Source organism: Aplidium turbinatum, chromosome 6 (assembly GCF_918807975.1).
Source record: "Aplidium turbinatum chromosome 6, kaAplTurb1.1, whole genome shotgun sequence".
NCBI lineage: Eukaryota > Metazoa > Chordata > Ascidiacea > Aplousobranchia > Polyclinidae > Aplidium > Aplidium turbinatum.
Genome location: NC_137477.1, coordinates 25,592,616 through 25,613,277, shown reverse-complemented (window position 1 = coordinate 25,613,277; position 20,662 = coordinate 25,592,616). Strand labels below are relative to the sequence as shown.

Here is a 20,662-nt window from a genome sequence, read left to right as displayed (position 1 = left end):
TGCTATTTTTTCTCTAACTTTAACGAGTTGACACGCGTGACACCGATTGTGTATTTTGACATGGAATATCTCATGGGAAAGATAATTTCAAGTTCTGACTATAAATGTTAGAACCTACTTTCCTAATACAACATAATTGAAGATGCAGTATTTTCAAAATGTGTAATTTTTTAACTTTTTTTTTGTTAAAAATTTTGTGAAAATGAAGCATCTTACAAAAAAATACTCTCACCTTTTCTGTAGAACCTAAAAAGATTTTTTTTCAATGGACTTTTTAATGATATGAAGTGTCAAGGAAAAATCAAACATGCCTTGTTCCTTTAGTACATACTTTTCTTTTAACTGTTGGCTAAAGTAACCACACTTTGTCAAACTTGAGCATTTTTTTTTTTTGAAAAACACGAAAATATCAATAAAATAAGCATTTTACAAGGGACCAGTAAATTTATAGATATTCTGCTACAAAGACAAAGTTTTATATCACGCATCAAACAGCATCATTTTGAAATGATGCTGGACGATTCGCGTTAAACCTCAAATCATTTTAAAATGATGCTGGGCGCGAAAGAGTTAGAGTAGTTGTATCTTTTGCAGTAGATTTTTATAATATATAAAATTGAGTGATTCCATCAGTTTAAAGTTGTATAATCTCATCTGCAACCTTGCGATTCATGTTTAGTCTCGAAAAATTATTATTGAACGGGCAAGTATTGTTAAAAATACTAGTCTTATATTTTGTAGGTCAGGGTTGAAATGCAGCAAACATGCCAAACAACAGTAATTATTACATAAATGACTAGGCCTAAAAATAATAAAGAAATTAAGTATTCACAGCTTTAAAACCTTTCAGATATCAATGAATGTGAAACGTATGGTTTGTGCAGCCAAACTTGTAACAATACAGTTGGAAGTTTTTCTTGCTCCTGCCAGGAGGGATACCTGCTTGGTTTAGACAGAAAATCTTGCAAGGCTTCCGGCCCTGCTCCAGCTCTGATATTCACAAACAGGATTGATATTTGTCGAATCGATCCCTACCGGTTGGAACTGAAGCCGATTCTGAGTGATTTGGAGAATGCTGTTGCTTTAGGTAAGAATTGCTGCGTTGCACGTTTTTGTCAGGATGCTCCGATTTCAATTTTGTAATTATGAAGACATTGCGATGTCAAGCAGTGATTCTTGAATAATTCTTTTTGCATCATTGTAAAACACAAGCTTTGTCGTAAAAGTGATAAGCCCATGCAATACGAGCATTGGATTTGAAAAACTTGTAGGCTTGAGTCCAAATTTGACACGTTTTTACTCATAGAAAAATGGAACCAAAAACTCTAATATCATTTTTTACTGGCTTCATTAGGCTATAAAAAATTGCTATTCACACTTGTGAAAACGAAGTGAAAATATTCCCTATTCTAAAAATAACTTTTTTTACTTATTTTTAAATATATTTTTGTAATGCCGTGATATAAGTAGTAGTAAAGTTGGTTAACCAACATTTTCATGACTTTTTTACTGAAAAAAATATTATTGTTGCTCGTGCCCAATGATGTTGAACTTTTTCTCTTTCTGTTTGAGCTAAAGATCTGTAGATTTCAGTCTGTGTCACATTGTAACATTTTGTAGATTTTGCGAGGTCTGAAATGTTTTGATTGAGGGTTGCCCGTTGGATCAATCTTGCTGATTCTGTTAACACCCAAAACGCATCAAGCCGCTTAGTTGTTTTTCCCTTCATTGATCATCAACACTCCTTTTAACGCATCGTGGCCGATCGACCAACATAGCAATAATATTGTCCTTTTTGTATCCGATTCAATTATCACATGATTTGATTCATGCTTCAATTTGTGAATGTTTTGCGACCGAGTTAGGGTCTTGAGGTCGACGTGAGATTCATGTTTTGTTTCTTGTGAATTTTTTTTTATGGATTTCTTGATGTGCTTGTAATGGTTTCGTTGAATTTTCTGTTGACTTTAACGTCAAGATGCAGATTTGCAATTTCCACATATTCTTTAATGCGCTTCATCTTTTTTCGATCCCACAACTTTTACGGTTGTACGCGGGGTTCTACCTATCTGCCATCATGTTCTCTTCCATCTTAACCTTACTTCTATTCTGTTTCTTTCGCATGCTTCCCACATCCATGTCCTTCTCACCACTTCGTCTCTGATCATAGCCGTCCTCAATACGCGGAAAGAAAATCGCGGCATTTTCATATCGGCAACTTCCAATGTTCGCTCTTACTTTGATGCTGTATAAGAAAGCAAAAACTTAACCGGATAACAATAACAAAATCTTGATTTATAAATTGATCGACTTTTCACACGGTTGAGCAACTTTGCAATTCACATCTCAGATTATCACATTGAAAAAGGATACTTGTTTTGGAGTGATGTCACTTTTAACAAGATCATGAGATCCACTATAAATGGAAGTCACGTTCAAGAAGTTGTATCGTCAAGCCTCGAAAACCCAGGTAGGTAACTTGTTCAATACTTGCAAGTGCTGATGCGATATAAAAGTGTTTTAAACGGGATTTTTCTTGCTAAGTTTTATTTAGTTGCCAAACCTGCTTGTTTTATTGACTGATCTCCGACGTCGTTAGTCTATAATAATCGTGTTTTTATTTGCGCCCATTGCGATAACATACAGTAGGCTACACTGCGATCACAGATGCGATACAACAGACGACAGGAAGCAGCGAAGTGACATATAGTCTTCGAGTCAGCTGCTCCCCCTATTTTGGCTTGCCATTAAGTGTCTTTACTGAGATACAGCCGCGTGCTCTGGAGCGATGTCGAACGCACGTCCTTTCGAACGTCGTGCAGACGTTCTCACCACTCGGCTACGCAGCCGACATGTATTTGGGATAAGGCTGAGGCATAGCGAGCGGCTGAGGTTTCTTGGATTTTGGTTTACTGATAAACAAGCCAAGCTAGACATCTATTTTAATGATAAAACAAACCAGTCTTGAAGGAAATGCAGATTGCTCCTGAATTTTATTGACAAATTCGCAATGCAAGTTAAAACCACTTAGCAAAAATGAATTGATGATGCGCAAGGATAAAGCATTGTGAAAAATAATAATTCACATCTTTAGGAGGTATAGCAGTGGACTGGATACATGATCTTCTTTATTGGAGTGACTCAGCAACATCTCGAATAGAAGTTTCCCATCTAGACGGGAGTAATAGGAAAGTACTTATATGGCAAAAATTGGAAAAACCGAGGGCTATTGTTCTTCATCCACACAAAGGGTCAGTAAAATACACGTTACGTTTACCATTACTTTACGTACACCATTACAACGTTGTTAGAAATAGTCTATTGAAATTAAATTTAAGTCAAAAATCAAATGCATGGTTTTTGATAACGGCTTTCAGATGTATAACCATCTGGTGAAAGTGTCTATCTAGCTCTCAAAAGGACGCCGGTTTAATCGAAAGCATGTGGTTATGTTTCTGCAAAACACTTGATTGCATTGTTGAAGTTGCACACGAACATTGGTTTCCTTGGCTTCCACAAAACTCTATCTACACTTTTTTTCTATCAGATTGTGTTCTGTAAGGTAGATTACCTTAAAATAGTAGCATATTGTGATAAAACTGCACCCATATGCCATCATGTTCATTTTTGTAGGTTCTTGTTCTGGACTGACTGGGGAAATACGCCTTGTCTTGAAAGAGCCGCCATGGATGGCAGCATGCGTACTTCTCTGGCATCTCAAAACGTGTATTGGCCGAATGGCCTGACTATCGATTATTCAAGCGACAACATATACTGGTCTGATGCAAAGTACCATGTTATCGAAACTGCTAATTTGGATGGAAACCGTAGACGAGCAATTACTAGCCGTGGTAGGCCTATATGCAAAATTTGGTCACACAGCTTTATTTCAATTTAATTCTGTATAATCTAAGAAAACTTTGTTTACAATTTTGTGGGCGTAAAAAAGTGTTAGAAAGTGTTTTTCTATAACATTGTATAACTTCCAAATTGTAAAACTTTTAGAAAATTTGTAATAAGAAACAAACATTGAGCTTGTTTTAGGATTTACAGATCGGCGAAATGATATTTAAATCTAATTTCGTTTGCAACTGAAATGCCTGTGTTTACATAAAATGTTAATTTTAAATCTTTTGGAAATTTGTTTAAGCCTCCCTTATCAAACTTGCTTAAAACTTTGATTGTTTTAGGACTTCCTCATCCTTTTGGAGTTACGGTATTCGAAGATAAAGTGTATTGGACTGACTGGCAAACAAAAAGCGTGAAAAGTGCAAACAAGTTCACAGGAGATGACGTCAGCATCATTCGCAATAGCCTTCATTTTCCGATGGACATAAAGGCTTACCATCCATTGCGACAACCTCAAGGTGACCACTGACCACCTTGAATGACGTGTTTAATTGTTTAACCGAAGCAAATTTTTTTTTAATTCTTGATTTGCTGCCATTGCTGAATTTACATCTCAAGATACCGATCATAAACGTATTTAAAATTGATTAATTTAGAAATAGTTTATCTTTGAAACTCAAGCTGTTATGTTGTCTTTCATATGTGCAGGGGAAAACAAATGCTTAAGTGGAGGCTGTTCACACTTGTGCCTGCCAAGGCCAAACAACTACACTTGCGCATGCCCAACCGGCTTTCGAAATGTGAACGCAACTCAATGCGCAGACGAAATTAGCAGTTTTTTGGTTTTTACTCGACAAACTGACATCAGGTATAGGCTATCGTGTTTCTAACTGTAAGTTATTTGTTTGCTTTATTTAACTTATATATTTCGTTTTTGAGAAGGATGTCGTGTAAAGCTGGTGATCAAAGTTTGCTCGGAGAAGTAAACTTTACATGATCAGTGCAAAATGCAGAATGAGGAAAAATTTAGTTTATTGACGCTTTTGTCAGACATGATCATTGATCAGTTTGAATTTTAAACTGGAGTACAGCTGTTAGGCATACTCTGCTTTACAGACGAATATCATTTGACGGGGGTGACCAAGCGGACGCAGTTGTTCCTCTTAAAGGGCTGAAGAACGCCGTGGCACTTGATTGGCACAGTGAATATTCAAAAGACATATTCTGGTCAGATGTTGGTACTGGTACTATCAGTAAAGCAGAATGGAATGGAAACAAACAAGAAGTGAGAAATTATTTTACAAAAAAGAGCTCCAGATCTACTGTGTACCGCCTGTTTGCAAACAAGATTGCTAACAAGCATAATGTTGCAATGCAATTGTAATGTTTGAGTTGAAAGGATCATGATTTTTGCAGCTGTACCAGAAGCTCAATGCTTCGTGGGTATTTTATAATACACCACACATAAATATGAAAAAAGATTGCAAAAAGAAGCTAATTAACTAATTTTAAGTAAACAATTTTGTTGCAAGAGGAAATATAGGCTACGTTTTAAAAGCGTTTCTTAACTTCGCTGGAAGATCAGTCTTAGTTGTAACCTATTAGAGTTAAAGGCAAATTTCAAATGAACGTCTGATATAGATTGTCGACTCAAACATTTAAAGCAATCGAATTTGCATGCAATCATCACAAAAACAAGAGTATAAACAAACTACTGTATGCATAAGCTATACACGCACACCTTTTTGGTGAAATAGCCTACTTTCAAATGAGTTGTTTCTGTTTTATTAACATCGTCAGACATATTATTGTAGCGTAAGGCTTACGCCGTAAGCAGCAACAGTTACATTCACTCATTCAGTCAATTTCTCGATTCTTTAGTAATTACAACCGATTGCAAGCACTATAAAACTGTGATCACTAATCGATTTCGACAATCGCTTACGAATTTACTGGTTGTAAAATGAACGCTATTGTCACCAATGCAGGCTTCTATCAGCATCTGTTCTTGCTTCTTTACAACGGAATGTGGAATTTGTTTTAGGTTTTGATCAGCAGTAGTCTCAGTTCGCCTGCTGGCATTGCAATTGATTGGATCACCAACAAGATTTATTGGACTGATTCTGGTTTAAACCGCATCGAAGTGGCCGTACTGGATGGATCAATGCGGTGTATTTTGATTTGGACTGGATTAGACCGCCCGAGAGCAATCGTTGTTCACCCAAAGAATGGGTAGGCTATGAATAGCAGTAACAAATGCATTATGAAGACTTGCTCGATTATGTAACGTTACTTTATCCGTAACTGTAATGTACCGTCACAATGACAGCCAATTTAAACCAAAGTGTTGTGATTCTAGCTATATGTTTTGGACCGATTGGGGAAAAGAGCCAAAAATAGAACGTTCTGGAATGGATGGTTTGAACAGGATATCAATAGTATCTTCTGAATTATTGTGGCCAAATGGACTCACGACTGACCATACCACAGACAGGTAAAAATATTATGTAATTAAAATAACTTCGCCTCTTGCCTATTTATTGTATACCGGTAGCTAAAACATTATCCTCCATCATGGTTACTGTCGCAAGAGGACTAACACTTTTATAATAGGTAAGTACGTAAGTAGTATAAATAACATGATATGCGTTCTTCTGGTTCAAACTAAACTGAACTATCACAAGATGTATAAGGTGATAATCTGCTTTTATTCTGACGTTTCGTCAATCAGACACGATTGACGTCTTCAGGGAGATAGGTCAGGCTGTGACTACCTGTCTGGCATGGAAATACACAGGACCATGTTGCTGTGAACCAACCACAAATGCAAAATGAAATTCAACTTCCAAACAAAAATTATCGCCGCAAATTTTGAAACTAGAAAAAATATTTAAATTCTCCTTGTAGCTAAGCTTCTCTTCCTCGTGGGAGACCCCAAAGTTTATCCGCTCTGCCTAAGGGCAGACCGGGTATAGGAGTCAAACGTACCTGTGTTGCGGTCACGTGATGGAGACGTGGCGCTGCCCGGCTTTAAAACTTCTGCTGGTACCAGTCGCTCCACACGACGGGCCGCCCGGCCCGTCGTGAGCTGACCTTTTTGCGTTTGCGGAAAGCTAAGCCCGTCTCCCTGGCCCGTTCCGCCATTTTAAAATTTACGGACGAGTCGCACAAAATTTTCGATCCACACTTTCCTTCCACAGGTACCTAGACTCCCCAGCCTGGCCCCCGCGACCTAAGCTGGTGGACTTCCCTTCCGGGTGCATCGCCACCCCATAATCACGCCGCTCCCCGCCTCCGCGGGGCGTGGCAGGCCGGTTCTTTAAAGTCTCTGACCTGGCTATGTTTATTGTGTTCTTCTCGCCGTGTCAATTATTTTGTACTCGTGCGTTGTTGATCAAAATATAACAGTTCATCATCATCAATCAACTAGAAACTGAAATAACGGCGGAGCGTTGAGACTGGAGAGGTTGCGCCGTATGAGTCATGAAGAATCAAATTGTATATGCAACACTGTACAGTTTTCACTCAGCATGAAACAAATTTTAATACATCAGACAAGCACTTATGTTTTTTATAAATAGTAAGAAAAGAGATGTCAAAGAGATGCAATAACTATTGTAAGTGCTTTTCTACCAGAGAAAACAAAGTAACTTTAATGCTTCGATGGCAATACTTTGCAAACGGACAAAGTATTAGATTAACTTTTTTTATAAACGTTTTCTCTACATATTGACATGTTTGATTTTAGACTTTTCTGGGCTGATGCTGGGAAGAAAATGATTGAGTCTTGTGATGTGGATGGCCGCTTTAGAAGAGTGATTGTAGACAGTGATCTTCCGCATCCGTTTGGTATTACGCTGGACGAAAGCAAAATATACTGGACTGACTGGCAAGCAAAATCCATAAGCTATGCTAACAAAGCTACCGGTAGTTACATACGCCTATCTAAACCAGCAAAATTCATCTATATACATTGATTGAACGTCTTAAAACGTGCAATCAATGTAAAAAGAATGGAATTCGCTTACTGATGGAGTAGCATATTTTTCTTCGAGCTTTTATCTTTTGATTCTACCAATTTTATATTAGGGTTAGGAAAACGTGTATTGTGTGGAAGAGGCTCCATAACTAATTCTTATGTATTTAATAAACTTTATAGATTGATTCAAAATTTGGAAATGTTTTGTTCGACTTTTATTTGTATTGTATTTATTGTCTAGGACTTGATCGCGGTGTATTGCATGAAAAATTATCTTACCTGATGGACATTCGATATTATCACACTATCAGACCACAGTCCCCAAACCCTTGCTCTGTACGGAATGGAGGCTGCTCTCACCTTTGTTTGCTTGCCTCTAATCCTAATCCAACCAACGAAACTGACAAGACATCCTACTCTTGTGCTTGTCCAACAGGCTTCTCTCTTGGGGTGAACCGACGCAATTGCAATACAACGATGAACAAGTAAGTTATGTAGGCCAATAGAATACTGTGCTCGCGTTGCTTGAGTTGTTCACAATATTGATCAAATAAGCTACCCAACAAGTTAACTAATTGTCATAGACAATTCTGTTTTTGATCAACTAATTGTATCATTTTTCTTTTTTCTGTTGTTTAAGTGTATTCTAATTTCTTTAATAGTCAGCTGCTCTAATGCAACAGTTAAAACGGTGCTTCTGCCAGTAGGAAGACGGGTGCCTCCAGCCAAGAAGTGCAAGTGCTTGACCGCGCAATGATACACCTTTAGGCTAAAATCACACTTTAAAAATTTAATGATCAGAAAGGAATACTTTTTTAAGAATATAGAAATATTCTACGATTAGCAAAGACATTTATCAGACAAAGTGCTTCCACTTTGAAGGATTTTATCCCGAAATCGGGATTTTTCAACGCTTTGAAGGATAAAAAAAGGAAATGAAGATAGGAAGGATTTTTTAAGGATTTTTAACAATTTTACAAGGAAATTTTGTCTTAAAAAGGGAATTGTTGTTTTTAGTAATTTTAAAGAAAATTTTATTAATATTCCCCTTCAAAAATTCTAAAAACGATTGGAATAACGATGATCAGCTGGTTTCCGTCGTCACTGGACATCCAGAACCCTTCTTACTCTCTTTCCCATCTTCGCCTTTCTGTCGCTTGATTTCTTTTCTCGCCATTTTGGGAATTGGACGTGATTGCAGTCTGCAGTAAGAGAGTTAGTTCTCAATTCTTTGAGTTAAAATTAGGTAATCCGTTGATTTACAGTTGAAGTTGAGTAGCAATGACAAAGTTCACTGAGGTTCGACGTACAGTTAGGTATGATACGCTTAGGCTAGTGATATCCTTCCGGTTTAGAAAAGTTAGTTTTTGCCTATGCTAACTGATTATGGTGTCATAATAAAAGAGGATATGTAGTATGTATACAACATGTATAGTGTACACAGTCAGACTGAGTCAGTATCATAAATAGGCCTAGTATCCTGGCATTTTTTATCAGTCTCAGATGATTGTGAAGACGTTACTGACAAGGAGAAAAAATAGACAACCTAGCCAATAGTGTTAAGTTAGCGGCTTAGCGCATCTAGGATAACTAAACTAAACACAAAAATAAATTAATTGTTAATGGATGGATAATTCGTTGAAACTGGACATTTACCACCTGTACATTTTCGCTGTTAGGGATAGGTTAGGAGTCCGGGTGGGAAAGATGAGAGTGGTAATTGGTAAATGATGTCCAGGACTCCAGGTGGTAAATGTCCCAGAACCGACTAACTGACAAGCGGTTTTTGGCTGGACAGTGAACAAAAGAAGTAAACCATGTTATTGTAAAATATGGGCTGCTTTTGTGCAGCCTACTGTTCTAATAAAACAACGTTGCTTCGACATACCGGTGCTACTGAATAAAATCGAGATTAAAATAGCTTTAACTGAGGTTATAATAATTTTAAAGTTGTAGTTGCACCTTTTTTAACCTAAATAACGTCAAAAATAACCTCGCCTATGAAGGAAATTTTGAAAGATTTCCGATTGAGAAAAAAGGGATTTTTCAGGACAAAAAAGGAAATTGAAGAGGATTTATCAATTGTCAGAAGTGGAAGCACTGATCAGACATCATTTTGCTAGAAATAGAAAGTTGCAAAAGCGCAGTTGCATCATGATAAAAAAAAGTTGAGGACAAATTTATTTCTTCAACGAACTCGAAAATGAGCTTAGTAGATCAAACTGCTTTGAAATAAGCGGCATTCGTGGAAAACTTGTAGGTTTGCTGGCTAATAACTTTAGCTATAAATAACGGTATGCTACGGCATTTGGTTTGGGTCATCCATCTTCTGTTAAAAAGCATCCTGTTTCAACCTACTTGTTGTGCAACTTTACCCAAATATATTTTTCGCAGGTTTCTTGTCTTGGCCCACCGATCGGACATCCGGGTTGTTTCGTTGGACGTACCTTATTCAGCAGATGTGAAGCTAAATATTCGCACTCCCATAAGAAACGTTGTAGATGTGGCTTTTGACCCGACAAAAGGTATTTCGATTGTAATCAGTATCAAAGCATGTAGCCTAAAGCAGGGCTTCCCAAACTGGGAGTAGCGACCCCCCAAGGGGTCGCATAATGAACTTCAGGGGTCGCAGAAAGTATACTAATTTGCACAAGATAGGCCTACTGCATATTAACACTTCTGTGCGAGATGCTGTGTCGGTTATTAACTTTATTAGGAGTCGCGCACTCAATAGGCTGCCCGTATTTTTGAAAATTTAAGAGGTGAAATGGAATCGGAGTTAAAAACTCTTTTACTGCATCGTGAAGTGAGGTGGCTTTCAAAAGTCAAGCTTTAAAATCGCTAGCCAATAAATGTTGAAAACCGAAATCGTGATTTTTTCAACAGAATAAAATTCAGTCTTGGTCCACCATTTTCGCAATGACATCTAGCTTTTGGAATTATGCCAAATGTCAGATTTGCTTGAAAAACTGAACGACTTTAATTTGTCCCTCCTAAGAGAAGACATCAATATTTTGCATTGAAATCTAAAATTGATGCGTTGATCAAAAATTGAACATCTGGAAACCAAAATTTCAAAATGCTTTATCTGAAATGTTCTCACTTCGCCTACCGTTCCAACCTAAACAACATTGAAACCGCCTTGAGACCTGCATTAACAGGCACTGAGCCACGGCTGGACTTGTTTTGTTCACACTGAATAAATGTGTTTGCTTTTTTGTTTTGTTTCCAGTAGGCTGCCCATAGGTTTCGTCGTTGTGGTCAGAAATAAATAAAAACAAACTGAACTGAGTGCCGGTAAATTGCTTTTGGTTTTTGTTAGATTTAAGCTTTTCAATAAATATCACAAATGTATATTTCGCACTGTTTGTCGTTTTAATAGAAAGGGGCCGCGAAACATTTTAGGAGATTAAAAGGGGTCGCAAGCAAAAAAGTTTGGGAAGCCCTGACCTAAAGTAACTGAATTTAAAGTAGTCAAGTGAATATGTAGGTTTTTTTATACTAAGCAGGCTTTTGCTTAAGTTAATGAGAGGCTCTGAGTCTCTAGCTATAAAAAGGATAATTTAGGGTTTCTGTCTAGAGGTATGATTGCCTACAAAATTAAAAAGTTAAACGTAAAGGTAAATGTATTTGTTATTAATCAAAGTTACAAGCTCTTTGGTTTATATATGTTACCAGTATTTTTCAATTCCCCGCTTATTTCATAATGTGGTGCCTTCTTATCAGTAATCTGGTGGGAGTTATGAAAGCGAAACGGTTACACAGTTATGTCGCTTCAGAAATACGGATATGGTGAGCTAAATTCCGTGAGAATGGCATTTGTTAACAGGAAGCGTGACCTAAATTCCGTGAGACAGAATTTAGGTTTTGAATTTGTACAGTTGTAAAGCATTGGCAAATTGCAATCCTCATAAGTTTTGGCTAAACGTTCTAATAATTTAAATTTGTCAGTTAAAAACATGGTAGGATGTTACAAATATGCAGCATTTACATATTAGTTACACCATATAACATTGTTATAGCATTTCATACGAACGACTTAGCCATGGCTGTTTCAATATGTCTTTAAAATAAGTTTTAAAAATTAATAAGATTTAGAAATCCTTGCATAGAAGAAACGATCTACCTGGCGTCAGCACAAGGCTGAGTATGCTCACTGTAGAAGAAAACACCGAGCATTGTGTTTTGCTAACCACCCCGGTGTCGCCTCCCGGTATAGATACGCTCATTATTTCATCATTTATTTTACTCGGACCAGTGCCAGTCTTTAGGGTGTGCAAACCGTGCAATCGCACAGGGCCCGCAAATTGTGGGGCCCGCAATTTACTCAGAAAATGCAGTAATTTTTGTCATTTCCAATGGAAAAAATTCAATTCGATTCATATGCAAGTACCGGAATTCTTGAAGTCAGTTGCAGTTTCAGTTTTATTTCCGAAAAATGGCAAAGAAAACATGATCTTATCCTTTTGCTATGCCACCGGACAGCACCATTTTACAGTAATATTCATACCCAAATTTTTGTTGAACATGCTCTCAGAATGCACAAATTCAAATAATTTTTCAAAATTTTGTGGGAGAGGCCCCCAGACCCCCCGCCGCTGGGTGTCGCCTCCGGAAAGCACGCCGTCAGACTGCACCCGCCGGCTGTCAAACCCCCTCTCTTTTCAAAATACCTAGCTACGCTACTGAATTAGATCATTGTCATTGGGGCCGCAAAGCATATTCCACACAGGGCCGAAATACCCTAAGACCGGCACTGCTTGGACTTTCCGGGAGTTTTCAATTCCCATTACGTATAACATTACAAGTTTTTATAGCACTTAACAGCATAACCTACATATTGCAACAACTTAAGGTATTGCTTTTGAACATAACTTATCACAGTATGCTTGCACTTAAATAACTTTTCGACAACTAATATTTAGTTTTAATTTTTGTCGTAAGGTCACTTGTATTGGTCTGACATCGGGTCCCGTACAATATCTCGCAGTTTGCTGTCACTTGACTTCAAAACAGAAGAAACTGTCATTAGCTCAGGATTGGAAGTTGTTAATGGCTTGACTGTTGATGTAATTGGCCGCTTGCTTTACTGGACAGGTATGTTTCTTTGATAAAGTTTTTCAACCTTTAATTTTACGCTTGTGTAGCAATTTCCAAATTTAGTAAAAATTTTAAACCTATTGGAATCTCCTTCCAACCATTGAGTAGTGTTGAGATATGATCGTGACCGCCGTCTAGCGAAGTCTAAAAGCACGAACTTGACCCGAAGATCAGTTATCCTTCCTACGTTATTAGATGACGGGAGAGATACAATCACTGTGTCTACATTGGACGGAGGTTACAAACGGATCTTGATTAGCACAAACATGGATTCTCCCCGTGCTATTGCTTTGCATTATGATGTTGGGTAAGTCGTTCTTTCAACTGTTCAAACATTTACATTTAAATTAATTAAGTAAAAGAAAAACAAATGCTACTTCACATAAAAATGCAAGAAATGAAGCCACCCAATCAGCTTTTAAACAAGGAGAGCGGTAGAAAAATTTGTTCTTGAAGCTGATGTCTTAAACTCTATAACTGGGAGCAGCTGACTGGATGACCAAATGGTCTTTCGCTGCTCCTGGCTAGTCAGATTGAATTGTTCAACACTATTAAGCATACTTAAGCATTTCTCTATGTTTGTGAATTGTATGTTATTGTGAAGTAAGCTTATTGTGTACTATTAAAAACTCTAATTGAAAAAAAAGGTTATTTTTCTCTACTTAAAAGCCTTTTATTCTTGTTGTTGACAGTTACATGTACTGGACAGACTGGGGTAGCAACCCTGCAGCAAAAATAGAACGTGCTAGTCTCGACGGTAGCAACCGATCGGTGATCATTTCAAGTGGTCTCGCATGGCCAAATGCCATCACCATTGACAAGGACCTTGGTTGGGTGATATGGGGAGATGCCCAAATCGAGGTAGCTTCCTGTTAGACCAACCTTATCTAGTTTCTTCTTTAAAATATAGCACTTTTTCATTTTGAACTCTACACTCTTATCAAGTTTAGTTTGGTGTTTGTTTCTTTCTATCAATCACAGTATCAAGTTTCTTAAAATAGCAAGGATACTGATTCAATGATTACACTGGTCTACACGATTTTTGCTCTGTGAACTTTGAAAACTGATTTAGAGTAATTTTGGGGTGCTGAATCCGAATATGACCTCAGATTTATGCTATCACGTCAGGTTTGTGAGATATGATAACAGCATATTGTTACTTTGTCAAAAGTTGAAGATTTGACGTTGCGTTTATTGCACATACACATTGTGCAAGATCCAGAAATCCAGGCCATGTGGTGCATAAGTAGCTGAAATACACCTACCAATTATAATTTTGATACCAATTTGTTTTCTAAGCAACATTATTAACAAGGCAGTAATAACAAGCTAAAAGGGAGGCTATAAGTGTAACTGACCCCCTCCCCCCGTCAATGTTTTGCATGAAACCACAAAGATTTAAGCAAGCCTATGGCAATGCTTGTTCAGTAACCATATTTAGGCTGTTTTGGCCTGTCTAACACTAACCTTTCGTTACAGCACTGCATATGTTGGTGGTAAACGCAACGCCAAATCTTCCACTTTTGACGAAAGTAGCAATTTGTTGTTATCATATTTCACAAACCTGACGTGATAGGATAAATCTGAGGTCAGATTCGGATTCAGCACCCCAAAATTACTCTAAATCAGTCTTCAAAGTTCATGGAGCAAAAAAAAATTCTTTTTTTGTAGACCAGTGTTATCATTTCGTGCTTGTTTGTGCTTGTTTGTGCACATACATACAATGTACCAAATAACCATTTGTGCAAGCTTTTGGATTGATAGCACTGAATCAACTATATCTGACCTAACATCAAGCAAAGCTTACACACCAAAAAGTCTATTGCACGAGTCTTAACGATACTTACGCTTAATTCTATTCCAGAAAATTGAACGATCAGATTTGTTGGGTAGTGACAGACAGATCATCTATTCTCATGCCTCTCACCCGTACAGCGTCACAACGTTGGACGGATTTTTGTATTGGACTGACTGGCAGACGAGAAGCATAGAAAAACTGAACCTTTATAACACAACGCAAGTGGAAACTGTCACTGCTAACATGCCAAGTACAATGGGAATCAAAGCTGTGTCCATGGGAAATGTTAATGAAGAGAGGTTGGTTGTTGTTTGATTCTACGTGAAATTTAATTAGGTGGATAAAACGGAGAGACATAAAAATAAAACTTATCATATCAACTCATTTGATTCTTTATTCAATTGTGTCTCGATTAGGTCTTTTAACGGCCTTGGAGTGATTCGACAAAAAAGTATTATGTCTAGACTGAAATTGACTGTTTACAGTATTAATGACAGCTCAAAATGAATTTTCACAGTTGAACACTGAACAGGTACAAAAGAAATCACCAAGATTGATGGCATAACTGGATTTCCTTCTTGTGCTTGGTTTGTTATTGCCAATTTAAACCTCAATAAACCTGAAAGGTTTACGAAAGAAAAGTTTTGGATTTATTTTAAGTTTATTAATCACTAACTGAACCTTTTCTACATCAGCTTCAATAGGTGTGGAGAAACAAATGGAGGCTGCTCTCATTTATGCTTACGCAGTCCTGTTAGTGAAACCGGATTCACATGCGCATGTAGTACCGGTGTTTCATTACAATCTGATGGCAAAACCTGCTTGGATCTTCCACAGGAATATCTTCTTTTCGCTACGAGGTTATCCATCAGGCGAGCTTCTTTGGAAGCAGATTTAGGAACTGACGTGGTTTTACCAATCAAGAACCTTGAAAATGTCATCGCGCTTGACTATCACTTTAGACAGCAAGTAGGTTACGTTTTTGTTGCAAACAACTGATTGCTTTTATCATTTGCATGTACCAAATGCATTATTGCAATGCAACCTCTGCAATTCAATGTCTAATGGAATATTCCAGAAAGGCTAGGACAAACGACTATACCTTACTAGGCTTACTTTATGCAGTAGTTTTACTAAGTATTTCACTTTGCTGATCATTCGCAGACTTTCGACATGAAGCTTTGTCTATAGCTTTTATTGGTCTTCGAAAACTTTATTTTTTCTCTTTATATGTTTTTAGCTTCTTTTCTTTACGGATACTTATCTGAACGTCATAAAAAAGTGCAATTTAAACGAAAGTGATGTGAGAACAATAGTATCAAAAAATCTCACCACTACTGACGGTATCGCAGTTGATTGGGTGGCCAATAACTTGTATTGGACCGATGCTGGAACAAAAATGATCTCTGTGTCTCGACTTGATGGTGGCAACAGGTGGAGTCTATTTGTTTATGTTTTTATTTTGTGAAATATTTGTAACGTAATCTTCAATTTAATTTTAACAATTATGCTTTCACGTCGTTGATAAATTTGAACAAACATGCAACATCTTAAACCAACCTTACAGAATTGTTCTTTGCTCGAGTCCAAGCTGAATCCTACAGACGAAAATTTATTCATCAGGCAAAATCGCGCTTTTCCGAAGTTTCTTTAGATGTCACACTTACGCTAGTTTTTTTTTCTCCACCCACTGGGGTTGCCATAATATTTGAACAGACATTAAGCTGAGTGGGAATTGATAATGTCTCAACACCGGCGAGTCGCCAAACTACATTTACACAGCTAGCCTTATGGGCGAAACATCTGAACCGCTGTCAACTCTTCCACACTGGGTTGCCGAGAAACATTTATATGCCTGTGTTGTAACAAATTGCATTTTCTCCTCAGAAAAGTGATTATTTTTCAAGAGTTGGACGAACCAAGGGCATTGATTGTTCATCCATCTCGTGGAATCATGTTCTGGACAGATTGGGGAGAAAAACCAAGCATAGAAAAATCTTATCTTGATGGTTCCAATAGAAAGGTAAAACAGCTATTTATCCTAAACTGAACAGCAGTGGACCTGTTTACAGTTTCTTTATAAAAAGTAAGTACTTTTTTCAAATTTAAAGTGCCACCCTGCCAAACAGTCTTAGCTTATTTGGTGAAAACAACGGTGCAAGTTTTTATATGTTTTTCATATTTAGAGGTTTCCTAAAACCTATAAAATATGGCAAATTATTGCAAGGGCAGCACTTGAAATGTGAAACCACGCATCATAAATTCTCTTTTTTTCAGATCTTAGTAAAGAAAAATATTTACTGGCCGAATGGACTGACTGTTGATTACGCGAATTCTCGACTTTTTTGGGTCGACGCACATCACGCGTCTAATCGAATGGAGGTGTGCGACTTCAACGGAAAAAGACGAAGAATTATTGTTTCTCCTGTTCCTCATGGGTTTTCCATTACATATGTAAGCTTCTCACTAACGATTGTAGCGTGATGATGCATTCTTATTTTTTTGGGTGTTTTGGCTAGAAGAAAAGCAGAAAACAATAGGTTTATTATTCGGGTTTTAAGCATTTCATCAGAAGTCTTATCAAGCTAGTCTTGTAGCCTACTTGAAGGGTTACCGCTTCGACCTTTGCCATGAGCACGCGGTTGTGTCTTTGCGAGCATTTAATCTTGTAAGCACTTTTGTAAATCGCCGTTTGTTGCTCATTTTGCCACAAATCAATCTATATTCAATAACAATCCAACATTGTTTTGTTGTAGCGTAAGCCAAAAGAAAAAGCTTTGCCCTCGTAATAAAAGAGACTTCTGACTGAATGACTGAGCTAACCTACTTATAGCATTAGCCGGCACCTACTTGACGAAATAGTTAATACCTAGTCTCTTCTCTAAAAATCGGTTAAAATGCACTTAATTTTTAACCGAGAAGTTCAACACAAAACAATACCAATTTTTATTTTATTGGGTTGATGATGTTTTCTATTTTGGTAGTTGTACAACACTCTGTACTGGACTGACTGGCGCACACACGACATCCATTCCGCTGTCCTTGGATCTAATGGAAGCAAACGAACTACCATAATCAAAGACATTGACAACCTCATGGACATAAAGGTAACTTAAGTAGTTTAGAAACTAAATAGGCTGCTTCATATTTAGGCCGACAGTGCAGTGGGAATATTCTTATCGGTAAAACATTTTGGGCATTTTATACGTATACAGTTGAGGGATTGTCAGTCTAAAATGTGCAGGCTACCGCAGCTTGTACCGTTTCACTGTACACTAGGATTTTGCACTTTTTATTCAAGCTAATCCAAAGTAGCTTCACATGCATTTCATCAGACATTTCATTTCAAATGAAAAAAATCCATGCTAATCCTTAGTAAAAGTTTTAAGAATAACTAGATTTATATACAGCCTACAAATTTGAGAATTCAGTGAAATATCTAAAATATCGAACTCTTTAATTGGAACACACAAGCGGGCAACTGCATGATTAGAACAATGGCCATCCGAGTTCAATGAAACACAATATTCTGCTATCCCAATTCTTCCGAAAGTCTTCAACAAGCTCCCACTCTTGAGAGAGGAGAGTGGTGTTGCTTGAATAAAGCCTGCTACGGAGTCCGGAGAAATAAACAATCTTTTTTGATGGAAGATGGCTCCCGACCCAACGTGTGATTGTAGCTTAGACAATCAGACGATGCACATTCTTACCAACTACCCTCCCCTTCATGTAACGACAATGACCTAAAAACATTATAGACAATGCTCTTATCTGGCTCTGACACTGGCGTGAGAAGCTGTGAATGAATATCCTTGTTTTGTTGGACAAGGCTCTTTTTTCGATGAAATGACCTCACTTTGTGTGCCGGAAAAGTGCTTTAATTATGACCGCAAGAAGAGCATATATGGAGCTAAAGCGTCGCATTGATAACTGCTTCTTGGTCTCCGCCTCGCAAATAACAAAACAAAAATTAAGTTTACGAATTAATAAATACTTAATAGAATGAAATGTTTTTTGCCATAGTTTTAAAGTCTCTGCTTTCATACACATACAGGCGATTGCAGCTGTCTGATACTTCTTACCACAATATTTATTCTTTATTTTTCAAGGCTGTATCTTCATCCCGTCAAACAGGAACTAATCCTTGTGATGTCACCACCGGATATGGAGGTTGCACTCATCTCTGCTTGATGCGAGGACCTCGTGACTACGTCTGCTCATGTCCGGATGTTGCGTTTTTGGATGACAGTATTAGTTTTGAAGAAGAAGCAAGTCTTCATATCAGAAACTGCACTTTTCATCTGCATCTTTTCAAACCACTTGTTGTTGTGGCAACCACAACAGAAGAACCAATTACAGCAATCCCAGCAGCAACAACTTCGGTTGCTGTTTCAAAAATCAACAAAACGAAACCGGAAAAAGAAACACGTAAGTCCACAAGCCAAGTCATGTATAAACTTTTAACCTTTTTCGATGAAACATTAACAAATTTAAATTATGCATCCTCCTTGAGATGACCACCGCAACATTTATTTTAGAATGCTTAGTTTTACAAAAGTTTAGTTTATTTAATTTTACACTTTTTTTTTATCTTACTGACTTGATGATGTTGTGTTGTTTCAGCTTCAATTCCAGTCATTCACCTCGTGGCTGCTGTTCTTGGGGCAGTTTTTGCGATGCTTTTACTTTGTGCAGTGTTTGTTATTTTGATTTGCAAGTAAGTTGATGTTGAAGAATAATAGTTTGAATAATAATATTTAATAGTTTAATAATAGTTGAATAATAATAGTTTGAATAATATAGTGGGTAATATATCGCTGATATATCTTAAACTTTCTTCACGTTTTTCAATGTTATTGAAAATTAAAAGTTACACTCAGCCAGGTTTGGAAATTTTCATAATTATCATAACTTTTTTGTTTTCGCTTACTTGTGTTTCCCCAAATACTGAAGAAACCGCCATCAGGTGGCAAAAGCTTTATCACTAAATTTTACAAGTTTTCAAAATTTGCTAACTTAATTTTTTCGGCATGTTAAATTGATATTTTCGTAGTCCGTTAGTTGAATTACAATTAGTCAGTTGCGTAGTTCTCTAGGAAAATTGCTAACAAAGCTTAAATTTATATCACCAGTCTATTAAAATGATTGTTTTAATCCTAATGATAGCACCTAGGCAACCACTTTATCTGGTCCAGATCTGGTAATAATTACAATGACAATTGTAAAATTACTTTTGGGTAATAAGCAGGACTAGATAAAGTGGTTGTCTGAGCAGTAGCCTATTTACACTTTTCACAGTATCAAATCAACTACAACTAAGTTTAAAGCAGAACAATCGTTCTCTAACAAAAATGAAATTTGCGTTCAGGTACTTTAAAAAGAAATGTGCGAAGTCTAATGGTGAATCCTGTGGCAGCGGTGTTATCTTCCGCAATCGCACCTACTCTGTCAATTCAAAAAGCGCAACAAGCTATGAAATTACTTCCAGACGTTCTCCCACACCCGATGCTCAGAATGCAATATGCAACAATGAGAGAGAACAAAGGAAACTGCCGTTGAATGCTAATTCGCAAACAAATGACTCACTCTGTAACTCTAATGAAATCGGCTTCAAAAGAAATAGTAGCTCCAATATACAGGGTAGACATTTGCCTCCCATTAAATCAACTAATATATGTCTTGACAACAGAAAGAATTTTACAAAGCCGCCTGAAAGGTTCGATGTGGTCGAGACTATGCACGAACGATTGAACTTTCCAGTGACGGCTTTGCCTTTGCTTGAAGAGACTAAAAATTACGACAACTTTGCCCAACAAGATCATGATTCAATTTCTAACCACGAGTACGCAACAATTCCTTTTTGTACTGACGACGGTTATCAAAATTTCCTTGATGTTAGCCATGTAAACAATTCAAAGTCATCCATTGATGCTTGA

At 37.3% G+C, this 20,662-nt stretch overlaps 1 protein-coding gene across 1 annotated transcript in view; it reads left to right on the top strand.

The window, feature by feature from the left end:
* The window catches only part of LOC145772548 (low-density lipoprotein receptor-related protein 4-like), a 31,420-nt gene extending 10,758 nt beyond the window's left edge, over positions 1-20,662 (top strand). Inside the window, exons 12-35 of the mRNA XM_082584409.1 lie at positions 851-1,087; positions 2,351-2,470; positions 3,095-3,251; positions 3,634-3,851; positions 4,191-4,367; positions 4,558-4,717; positions 4,966-5,134; positions 5,894-6,081; positions 6,209-6,343; positions 7,598-7,776; positions 8,070-8,313; positions 10,223-10,353; positions 12,773-12,925; positions 13,124-13,235; positions 13,621-13,789; positions 14,793-15,025; positions 15,431-15,695; positions 15,967-16,160; positions 16,614-16,749; positions 17,004-17,180; positions 17,711-17,833; positions 18,836-19,154; positions 19,350-19,443; positions 20,095-20,662. Coding sequence (XP_082440535.1) covers positions 851-1,087; positions 2,351-2,470; positions 3,095-3,251; positions 3,634-3,851; positions 4,191-4,367; positions 4,558-4,717; positions 4,966-5,134; positions 5,894-6,081; positions 6,209-6,343; positions 7,598-7,776; positions 8,070-8,313; positions 10,223-10,353; positions 12,773-12,925; positions 13,124-13,235; positions 13,621-13,789; positions 14,793-15,025; positions 15,431-15,695; positions 15,967-16,160; positions 16,614-16,749; positions 17,004-17,180; positions 17,711-17,833; positions 18,836-19,154; positions 19,350-19,443; positions 20,095-20,662 — 4,658 coding nt within the window. The remainder of the gene's footprint in view (positions 1-850; positions 1,088-2,350; positions 2,471-3,094; positions 3,252-3,633; positions 3,852-4,190; positions 4,368-4,557; positions 4,718-4,965; positions 5,135-5,893; positions 6,082-6,208; positions 6,344-7,597; positions 7,777-8,069; positions 8,314-10,222; positions 10,354-12,772; positions 12,926-13,123; positions 13,236-13,620; positions 13,790-14,792; positions 15,026-15,430; positions 15,696-15,966; positions 16,161-16,613; positions 16,750-17,003; positions 17,181-17,710; positions 17,834-18,835; positions 19,155-19,349; positions 19,444-20,094) is intronic.